An 11700-nucleotide genomic window follows, 5' to 3' on the forward strand; every position below is an offset into this window, starting at 1 on the left:
GAGCTAACATGTGGTTTATGCATGATGGAGCTCCACCATATTTCACTGTAAATGTCCCGACACTATCTGAAGTCTGAACCACATATCTGAACCAAAGATTCCCTCGTCGATGGATCGGTAGAAGGGATAACGCTCCTGTTAACTGTCCTGTTCGTTCACCAGACTTAACACCTTCCGACTATTATCTTTGGGGCAATCTGAAAATAACAGTGTATGCTTCCACATCTAACACTGAAGAAGAGTTGTGGAGGCATAACCAAATTGCCATAAATGTTTTAAAAAATTGTCCTCGAGAACTGCAAATGGTGACCTTTAACTTTCATCGATGAATTAACCTTTATTGTAGAAACAACGGCGATCATTTTGAACAGTTTTTAAATAAGTTATACTAAATTTAATAACATCAATTTTGTTACTTTTATCTCCAGCATTTTTTATTGTATTTGATTGTTTTTATTAATTATCTCAATAAAATTAGGCATGTTGTAAATAACTCTAATTCATCGTATGTGTGTGTATCCATATCGAAAAATGAAGTAACATGTGGTATATCTTATCATAGTAAACACTCATCGAGAATTGGCAGGTACAATGACAATGACTTAAAGATCAAACTGAAATTACAGTCAACTTACAAAGTCAGTGCCTACTAGCACTTTGTTAAGTAATGCAATATGGGTGGCAAGACTGGCAAGACAATGTAGAATTTTATAAAATATTTTTTTGTACCCAAACCGCTCATTTAATCAAAATTCTACAAGAGGACCAAAATCTTCCAAATGGTATCACTTATGAAATTAAAAATAGTTATCATTATTGTGCGAAAGAGGAAAAAGTTATGAACGGATATTATGACCACACATCAATTTTGTAGGAGTTGTAAGTTTTAAAAAACGCTCTGTATAACACCAAAATGTATAGATCAATAGCAAAAGTTGACACCCTAAAAATAATCAAAATCGATTAATAGGTATTCGAGTTATTTACGAAATTCAAAAAATTTTCACTAACTTTGAGGCCATCTAGCGATTTCGGATATAGGTGAATTAGCCTAAATCTGCCTATTTTGAGTCCACGAATCTGTGGTCTTCCGCTGTACACGTTATTCTGGGATACCCTGTATGTTGATGTTCGCCAAACAGTAATGGCTCTGGAAAAGCATGCATATTAAAATTTTATTATATGATGTTACAAATCAGTATAGATGAATCTCATTAGAAAACAGTAATATCGGCATTTCATATATACAATTATATACAAGAGTATTTGGAATATACACTAGTTGGTAAGTAGGTAGTACATTTTAACCCCTCCTACAGAAGAGAATACCGCTAGCTGTTCGTACTTTTTAACTGTTGTAGTATGGTCGTTAGTACCGAAGCAAAGTGCACGGTGAAAGTAGTACTGAACGGCGTACCTGTTGCTCTTATATTGTGTGTGTGTTTGTTAATATAAGTGTGAAAACAATCATCTGCTCACGATCACATTCAAAGGAATTACGGTCTGCTTCTCCAAATCTCTACTACTCGAAGGGATTAAACATACTGTAAATTTTTATGAAGTTTACTACACTCGTGTAAGAATTAATAAATGTTTATGTTTTTACTTATGAACTTATTTTAGCAATAATATGAGATCTATGAAATGCTAAACTAACTGAAACGGATTGTATTCTTTAATATCTTATTCTTATTCTAAATGGTATAAATTATGTATTACTGCGGCAACATTAATATATTATTATCATCTGATATACGTTGTTAAAAAAAATTGGATCAGTAGTTCCTCCCTGCTGGTTCGCACATTAAAAAAGCCATAATCAGTCGAATATACATACATTTAATTTTGAATATTTTAAAAATTCAAATTCATAAAATTTACTTCACAGTTTGACGTTTCATCAAATTTACAATTTACAGACAGTACCTATCCACCTGATTTAATTTGATTTAATAGTTTATTCGGTAATTCAGACCTCAAACATGTTTTTGAAAAGTTTCTCGCTATCTTCCTTTCTTTGCCCACAGTTTGATGTAAGTTATTGAAATTCTGTTGATTTTACTTAAAAAACTTTTGAAAATTAACATTTACAGTGCGAGTTACTTATATTTAAATATTAATATAAGTACAATCTGAACATTTTTATATTGAAAAAATAGATAAATCTTTTATTAACTACTAATAAAATAAGGAATACTTATTTAACGACATAATAAGCTATAAAAATAAATCAAACTGGAGAAAAGCTTTCAACTTTTCTATCAATAAAATGTTATGTTACTTTCTAATTACTAACTCAAATATTTTTATTTATGCATTTTAACAAAGAAGCTTTAATGGCATAAGTTTAGTTGTATTGCTTTTAAGTATTTATACAAAAATAGGCGGACATACATAAATAATGCGTAGTTGGGAAATATTTGAAAACCTACGCCTCAGTTCAAGGACTTAATTTTTTCGTGGATGCTATTCCTGGTTTCTAGTATTAGACAGAAAATTATCATTTAAATTTTGAGGTACACGTCATATTTACCTTTCTACTTGCCACAAAAATATCTCGGCTCCTTGTTAATTTTTTTATTAAATATTTTCAAAATAAATTTTTATAGCATATCATTGTTTAGAACGAATAAAAATACACTAAAGGAATGAACAAATATTATCTAAGCCGGGGTTTTTTTATATACACTTGTCAAATAATGAAGTTCCAGAGATACCGAAATCAGTACCTACACAAAATATCTGATCTTATTCGAAACCGCCCATGTTTCTAATCACTTTTTTTTTTAATGTAGCGCCCTGAATACATGTTAAACTATTAATATAACTATTTTTTGATTATCATTTTTGCTGCAGCAGGTATCAAATCTGTGGCACCGAATACTTACCTACCAAGATTGAAATTTATCACCCTGTACATACATATTTTCTTCTTATATACTAAATATATTTTTAGTCTAACTCGTATCACAATTTAGTGCATTTTATAATTATCTCTTTTACGGTAAGCTGGGTACATCTCCGTTAATAATACAAATTCCAATTTCATTTTACATTGGACTTGTAACAGTTATGGATCAACCACAAATCCAAAATAGTTTTCAACGAATAGTCGTAACAAATCGAATTTAATAACAAGGTATATACCTACCTATAATATGAGTTAGCTTCCCTATCAACTTTCCAATTTACAATTAGCAACCTACATTAGTTTTAAAGTTATAATAAAATTTTGCATTACATTAATTTAAATAGCGTTAATACTAGCTGCAAATGTTGTTTACAACAATCCCTACAATTTACATTAAAATGTGGGAAAAGTTAAAAAATTATATAGGTAGAATAATAATAATAATAATAATAATAATAATAATAATAATAATAGGGATAATAATATAGTCTCGTAAGTATAGATTAAATATAAAATAGTGTAGAGCAGATTTGTAAATTATAAAAATACTAAAGTATTTAATAGGTATGTATTTAATTAAATATTACCGGTAAATTGCGGGATAACTTAGTAGGCAATTGATTAAATTCTTTTCTGACCACTAACTAGTTCTGAATTCTGATTATTAGTGCAGATTATAATAAGCGTGGAAGGATTTCTATTTGAAAATTTATTAAATACCTATACTATATAGGGAGTGATTCGAAATAATTCTGATGTGTGTACATTGTACAAGATATTCCGTTCATCAATGTTTGAATTTTGGGAGCATTGAGTAGATTTAAATGTTATGACTAAAAACACAGAAGTGGCAAAGTAAATGTTTATTTGTTCCTAATTTACTGTTTTTTTTAGTATTAAAATTTATGCTCCTAGAATTTGCATATTATACGAAATTATACGAAACACCTTGTATTACATGAAAAATATAAAATATTTTTTATTTCTCACCCAAGACCATCAAAATTTCGTGACTATTTGACACAACGGCAAATAAATATTACATGAGGACAGGGAAAGGTCGGTTTTCAGTTTATTTAAAAAATAAAGTGGTAGAGATTTCAGAGAGCATGAGATCGTTGGCCAACAGAGAACAATTAAGAAACGATACCATGTGGGTATATGATGCAAATTGAAATAAAAATGTCAAGCGAGTATTCCCACGTAATGTAATACGAAACGAGAAAAGTTACACCAGATTTTGATTGTTTTCTTGGTAATAAAAGAACGATCTCGCTCTCATTCAATCTCGAATAATAGAAACTGAAAAAAAAAATGTATCGATTTTGCTATTTTTTAATTTATATTATTTTTCCGGGACAAATTTTTATACTTACACCCACACAGTTATTAGTAATAGTTATTGTTCCTTAATCATACTTATTTATATTTTTATCATAAAACCGATTTTTTATTTGTTGATTTTTATTGTATCACGATAATCAGGTACCTAATTATTTGTTCGTAAAATATAAAAAGATAATGTGAAATAAACAATAATTCAAGTAATATGGATATAAGGAAAAACTGATTAAAAATATCGGTAGGACATTTAATAATATACTGTTTAGTAGGCGTATTGGATTTAATGTTAAATAAAAATGGAAAATGTAAAAACCTGTTTTGTATGACCTAATCGGTAAATAAAATGAAAAGCAAGCATCATGAGTACCATATAAGGAAGTTGTCCCTGTATTAGCAACAAACTTGTAAGAAGCAATATATTGCTTAATTCAAATAAAAAACTAAATGTGAATTAGAATAATTCGGAATATTCATTCACATAAATTATACCTGTTTTAATTCAGAAAACAGCCTTGTTACTGACATTTAACTTACCCAGATGATCTTTTAATATACATAAATTCAGGATGAATAGTTTTGCATTTGCCTCGTTTATCGAAATTCTTATCTAGTTATATACAATCTAACAACTACCTATATACAGTTTTGTTATGGTTACATGGTTTTTAAAAGTATGCCTTGACTTTTTGTTTTGAAACAGTTGCGTCGCTTGTAATACCCATGTGGGTAACGTAAATTTTTGAAATATAATGGTTTTACAGTTTTTTGTGCACCAAAACAGTTCAATATACCTACTTAATGAATTTTTATTCATTATTTTTCAATCAACAATCAATCTATTGTAAAACTTTCCACATAACATGTAAATCTTTACGTTGCTATTTATACTAATCCCTTTCATTAAATTCCTAATTAAATTTCTCCTATACGGCATACAATAAAAATGCAAATTTGGCTCTGAATGTACTGTATATATCTATTTTAATCACAAATCATATAATATTTACTTTATTGGTGAAAAAAAAAAAAAAAAAATTAAATACCAGGTCTAAAGACTAATTTCTTTTTAAATTAAACTTGTATCTAACGGTTTATTATTTTTTGCAATACTGATACATTGCTAAATATAGGTACCCTTTATCAGAATTGAATACAATAATCACGTAATATTAACGAAGTGAAACTTGAGGTAAAAAAATGACGATCATCAGAGTATCCATTCCAATCCCATGTCAGATCCTTAGCTCAAGAGTCATTTATAATAACGTCTTATTTGCTCTTAACAAAAATGCTTTAATAAAATGTAAACAAATTTCTATAAGCTATTTCACTTCTCATCGTATATGATCAAATATTTCTGTCTCGTTTTGTAAGGTAAAAGGCATGCCGAGTAAATTAGAGAAAGTCAATTTCAGTACGAGAACCTTGAGACATCGTTTTCTTTATCGTCTTCCATTATGTTGATAAATGTTACATATATTAAGGAATTCAAAGTGCCTGTCAAGATTCAATGAAATTAACTTAATTTCTTCCCGAATCCACTACAAGAAATTAATGATAGCCTAAAAATATGAAAATGTTAATAATTTAATAAAAAAAATTGTATAAACAGCTATTATATAATTTGGAGAATAGAGTTATATTAAGAAATTTGCAAAATTTGCCTGTCTGTAGTAGTAAAATACAAAAGATAGATTTTAAAATTGGTATATTTAATAAATATGTACGTAGTAAAACAACAAAACTTTTTTTATAATATAGATACTGAATTTATACTGATACTGAACATTTCTTAACAGTACATCATTTTTCACTGAAAATCATGAATTATTAGAGTGGATTGACTTTCACTTAAATTACAAACAAACGTTTTTAAAACAAACGTTTTTGCTGTTAAAATAATTCGGGTGTATTTTGAAGAAAACGGAAACTAGCCTTTCTTTACTATGCACAACTAGTGCATTCATTCATAATGTAATATAACCGAGTCTAGCAAATACTCTAAAAATACGTTAAATAATTTAGCTACCTACATTATTATTTGTCTGATATTTACGTATAGCCGTGTTAACAGCGCCGGATTTAGGCATAGGCAGACTAGGCACTGCCTATAGGCATAAAAGTAATTAGTTACTCATATAAATAAAATTAAAAAAAAAAATTAAGTTAAGTTAGTAAGTTAGGTAACCCTCCTACAGGCCTACACCTATTAGACGAAATTTTTCAAAATTATGGATAATAATTTTGCAAATGACATTGACTTCCAATTATTCTTTCCCCAAATTTTATCTAAACAAATTGAAATCTAAACTCTGGACGTATAGAAAACGATTTATTAAAACAACTTTCATTTGATGATATTATCGCTGATTTTGCTGATAAGAAAGTTCGAAAAACATTATTGTAAATTATGTAATAATAAGTGTTAAATAACTTGTAACAAAAATTTTACCAAATTATATAGATTAATTATAATTTAAATTCAAATATAAAAACTTTTTTTAAGTATCAATTAATTAATCAATAAGTAATCAATCAAAAGTATTATTATTATTTTAGTACTAAAATTCATTATTATGCACTACACTTTATAATTAAATTAGTGGGAAAAATATTCACNAGTATCAATTAATTAATCAATAAGTAATCAATCAAAAGTATTATTATTATTTTAGTACTAAAATTCATTATTATGCACTACACTTTTTAAATAAATTTGTAAATTTTTGTTCCTAGAGAAAATAAAATTTAATTTTCTTTGCAATGTTTAAATTATTCCTTTGAAAACAAGACAGATTATTTATTTAATAAATTCGAGAGAAAATCTTGAAAGAGACGCATAAAAAATAATGTTTTTTTCCCGTAACTAGGCCCTCACCAAATTTCTGCCTATAGGCCTCACAAGCGTAAATATGGCGCTGCGTGTTAACCTGCTAAGGCAAATAAATAATAAAAGTGAAAATAAAGAAACTTTAATATGGCAGGCAGATGAATAGTAATCATGGTGATAATTAAAGAGAAGATATGTTTCGGCAACTTTCATTATTTAACCGGAAAGACCACACCTCATGAGAAAGTACCCGTCCATTCGGTTATGGGATGAATATTTTTAAATATCCGACCAGATTGGTTTTCGATATTTCACCATTTTATTCGATAGAATAACAGAAATATAGACTGAGTAAAAATTCCTCGGTAAAAATTGTAAAAATAAAGAAAAAAAGATACAGACCTGAAACATTATTAACTATAATGAAATACATATTTATATTCTTGTCGGTATTTTAATATGCAACCTTGTATTTTTTCTAAATCGGTCAAGATAATCGCAAGTTAATCTTTGAATATAGTTTTAACACACCTTTACGTAAGGTAATTTCAATATACTTACGAATACTTCAAATCGTCCATGACTTTTACTTAAACTAACAAAATAGTTTTAAAATAAGGGCACCTCTACATTTCTTTACATTTTCTTTTGATGACGAAGAAAACGAAATATGTAATACTCTATAATAATACTATATGAATACGTATTTCTTCTTCGAAAACCACTCAATTTTTAAGATGGGACACTCCGTATATACATATAATAATATTTTTGGGGGATTTCACTTTCTCTTGAAAACCACTCGTATAACGTTCCTACTTCTTACAGAATATGTGTCAACATTCGTTTCTAGAGGACATCATCAGTAATGGGCAACATCGGAAGTCAAACTGGGCATATTAGCCAGCGAACCCCGACTGAAGAAAAATGGGCCCATTCCTTTCCGAGAACACAACCACCAAGAATTAACCACCAACATAAGGTACTTCCCGATAGAGATGCTCGACAGAAGCTACGGCCCACTAACAATGGCGAAATCTTACATTCTGGAGGCACTTTGTCCGGAAGACAAAACAGAGTACCCCCGGAAAGAGCTGTATGCTTATGAAAAGGCTTTGATTTTTTTCTAACTAATCCTGTTTTAGAATACAAACGGGTATAAAGAGCATAGTCCCACGCTTCGGTCATACTACTCCAACGAACGAGATCCTCTCCATAAATCAAGGCCACAAGCCGCACACCGGTCTAATCAAAATTTTACTAGTCAAAAAACCCTTCATGAACAGGTACAGGCAAAATTTTAATTACAATTTAATAAATTTCAACCGCAAATTTCTTACAGATGAAATCGTTTGCGTCGGAACCAGACCTTAGGTACACCTCTCCAATGGTACAAGGAATGAAAGAAAGAAAGGCGAAGAAAAAATATAAGGCACCTGCACCACCTCAAAATTACACGGCGGTAAGTCTGTGGAATTACTTTTCTAGATTTAAAAAAAAATCTCATATTTATATCACAATTTTTCCTACAGAATGATAAATTAGATTGGGAAGAAAATTCTAGCGATACCGATTTCCCTATGAGGAAAGCTCGTCTATTTAAAACCAGAGCTGAAACAAAAAAGAATTCTAGTCATGTACATAAATTTTCGAGCATGGAATATACCGAAAATCCTAACAGTAAGTTTAAATTTGAGGCATTTACAAATCTTCGACCAAATAGGCTGTCACTACCAGAATTGAAACTTGCTACTTCTGATGAATTTCAAAAAGAGTTGAAAGAAGCTACGAAACGCTTGAGAGACATACAAATAGAAAATAAGAGTACTACAAAACATGAACCAAATGAAACGAAAAAACACGTTACCAATAAAGAAAAACTAAAAACTTTAGATCACAATGTAAATAACGCTGAAAACGTTAGGAAAAAGCTCAAGGCAATCGACGATAATAAAAACATAATTAACTTCATACGAGGGGAAGCATCTGGTAAAGAATCCTCTACTTCTAATACGTCTCCTAATTTGATTGCTAAAGACATATCAGGAAGAGACCAACCTAAAACTTTCTATTTTGGTATGGACGAATCACTCAGGAATAACAACATTATCCACGATATCAAAACGAATCTCCATCAAATAAATAATATAACAAATTCGTCTGAATCCGATATATCAAGTGATATAGATTCAGATGAAAATCATGTGTCTAAAATTGATATTAACTTACAATTACGTCCGATTTTACCAAAAAAGCAATTAGAAATACCTAGATTTTCACCAGCTGTCGCATGGAGATTACTATCATCTATGGAAATCGATGACACTGTTGCTACGGTAGCTAGTGATGACGTACCAGTTTTTGTAGAAGAACACATTGAAAAATATTCCAGACCACTACCCCCATCGGTAGAAGTTGGACCTAGATCGAGCAATGACAAATCAGGAGATTCAGGTATATCCGGAGATGACGCGATTCCAGCTGCGTGTTACGACGACAATGCGGAAAGTGGCATTGCTTTCCCTGGACCCGTAAATATACTGAAATTATTTATTTATTTGTATTTACTATAATTATGTTATAATTTTAGACGACTTCATATTTAGCAAAACAGGAGAGGGTATCGTGGACACCACAACAAGATCTAGGCGATGACTCTAGCATGGAAGAATGTATCAATAACAAATCCATTTTAAATAATTCAAAATCGACCCACTCCGGACCCCACCTGTTCAGTTTGTCTTTACCTAGAGATAACCAGCTAGCAGCTTACATAATAGAAAAGTCAAATCCTCATTATAGTGGTTTAGAAAGGTTGAAGAGGTCGGTTTCAGGTGTTTTGAATAACTTGTCGAATAAAAAGGATATCGTACAAGCTCACTTGACGGACGAAGAAAGTGTTAATTGGTTTTTGAGCAAATCTGCCCCCAATTCCCTAAGTAACGGATTTCATTCCTTAGAAGTGCGAAAATCTAAAGATTCCGATCAAATCTATCCGTCTGTAGCAAATAAGGCTTCTAGCAGAGTGATGTACTTACCAGAAATAGATACCAATCAAGGAAGGGATAACATCAAACCTAACATCGAGGAGGATAAGACGATAATACGCAATACGGACAACTTTGGCAAGTTTAAACTGTCCGTATATTCAAAATCCTGTGAAGATATAACCACAGAAATCATAGATCGACCTGAAGTATTTCAAAATACACCAGTAATAGACGAGCACAGATGGAAATCAAATAATAAATCGAAGAAATTCACCTTCCAAAGTACCATTCGACAAATAGAAAAGAAAAGGCTGTCCGATAAATTTTCGCGAGAGGCTGAGAGAAGGGAAAAGAAAAGGCTTAGGGAGCTTGAAGCGATGCAGAAGGTCGAGGAGGAGTTTCAAAAAAAGAGAGCAAGGTGAATGGTGTGTACCTTATTATGTTTAAATCTGACAAATTTTATTTCCAGAGAAAAAGCTACTATTCGACAACAACTAAGGCTGTATTGCATGGACGAGAATCCGGTTTGGTCCAGTTTACCTCCCAATTTGGAAATCAAAGACGAAGTAATTATTTTTCCCGCTACCGTACAATCATGGGCGTAGGTAGAATTTTTGCTTTGGGTGGGCCTTGAGGGGCCAGCTGGTCAGCCGGCTAGTCCGACCAAAAATATGATATTATTGGATCGGATTTTTTTTCTGGGGAAGCCACCGGGCTCTCTAAAGGGGGGCGGGGGATTTGCGTGCACACCGCTGCCCCCCCCCCCCCCCCCCCCCGCCTTTCTACAATAAACGAATTGATTTGTTTTTTGATATTTCAGGTAAGACCCGAACCTGACGGAGCAATATCTTCATCTACCACGTCTTCTCCTTTGCCAATAACGAAATCTAACGATAAGAAGCATTTTCAAAAATATAAAAGTGTGGAAGTAAAAAATGGTGAGGGTAAAGCTAGACCTATTGCCACTAGAGAACTATCTGAGTACCGACAGACACAAAGAGACTATAAAGAATACCGAGGAAGTACGAAATATACTAGTGACGGTAGATACCATACCACTGTGCACCCTCAAATTACGTGTAATATGCCAAAGGCTACAGGTACGAAAACACTCTTAATATACATAATTTATAGGAGAAATATATAATATAACCATCCGCCGATTTTCAGGAACTACAGCGACAGGAGGTAACTACAGGAAAGGTTTCACGCATGGCATCAAAAGTACAATGTCCGGTGAAAGTACATTTTCCGAAGACTCGCAAAATAACTCGCAAATGTATTACAACAAATACGCTCCTATCACCAGGTAGATTGAGTAATAAATTACAGTGTTCCTTGACCAGTACAAGAAAACATGTTTCAGGTTTTAACCCACCAAGATATATTCATATAGATTAAGTACAATACTGTATATTTGTGAAATATTTAACCCTTATAATATATAGATGACGTTCATTCACTGTAGAGTTTTTTTTATGTTTTTTTGTATATAATAAATACTATGTATTGTTTCATTTGTATTGCATTGAAACCCTAAACAAAAGAAAAATACTTGCGTAAAACTGATTTTTTGAGTAAATATTTGTAGTTATTTTTCGAATGTCCTTATACAATTTTTGACT

At 31.1% G+C, this 11700-nt stretch overlaps 2 protein-coding genes across 3 annotated transcripts in view; one reads left to right on the forward strand and one right to left on the reverse strand.

Annotated features, from left to right (window-relative positions):
• Window positions 1-11700, reverse strand: part of LOC108914699 (E3 ubiquitin-protein ligase HUWE1) — a 54000-nt gene that overhangs the window by 28361 nt on the left and 13939 nt on the right. The window lies entirely within an intron of this gene.
• LOC108914702 lies at window positions 1383-11537 on the forward strand. 2 transcript variants are annotated; one of them, XM_018720565.1, is made up of 10 exons: window positions 1383-1576; window positions 7914-8181; window positions 8231-8371; window positions 8428-8547; window positions 8618-9616; window positions 9676-10493; window positions 10545-10641; window positions 10896-11175; window positions 11246-11384; window positions 11442-11537. In XM_018720565.1, exons 2-10 carry the CDS (start codon window positions 7954-7956, stop codon window positions 11446-11448), a joined length of 2829 nt encoding a protein of 942 aa, XP_018576081.1. In that variant the 5' UTR covers window positions 1383-1576; window positions 7914-7953; the 3' UTR covers window positions 11449-11537. The 2 variants fall into 2 exon arrangements, with proteins under 2 accessions (XP_018576081.1, XP_018576082.1); XM_018720566.1 differs by having other exon boundaries at window positions 1383-1546.

The sequence above is a fragment of the Anoplophora glabripennis genome, unplaced genomic scaffold, assembly GCF_000390285.2.
Source record: "Anoplophora glabripennis isolate ALB-LARVAE unplaced genomic scaffold, Agla_2.0 scaffold727, whole genome shotgun sequence".
NCBI lineage: Eukaryota > Metazoa > Arthropoda > Insecta > Coleoptera > Cerambycidae > Anoplophora > Anoplophora glabripennis.

Excerpts from the sequence above, each read along its gene's own strand:
- LOC108914702 (XM_018720565.1), top strand. The coding sequence starts at position 7,954 with ATGGGCAACATCGGAAGTCAAACTGGGCATATTAGCCAGCGAACCCCG. Across the intron at positions 8,182-8,230 it reads GAGTACCCCCGGAAAGAGCT|AATACAAACGGGTATAAAGA; the intron begins GTATGCTTATGA and ends ATCCTGTTTTAG. Across the intron at positions 11,176-11,245 it reads TAATATGCCAAAGGCTACAG|GAACTACAGCGACAGGAGGT; the intron begins GTACGAAAACAC and ends GCCGATTTTCAG.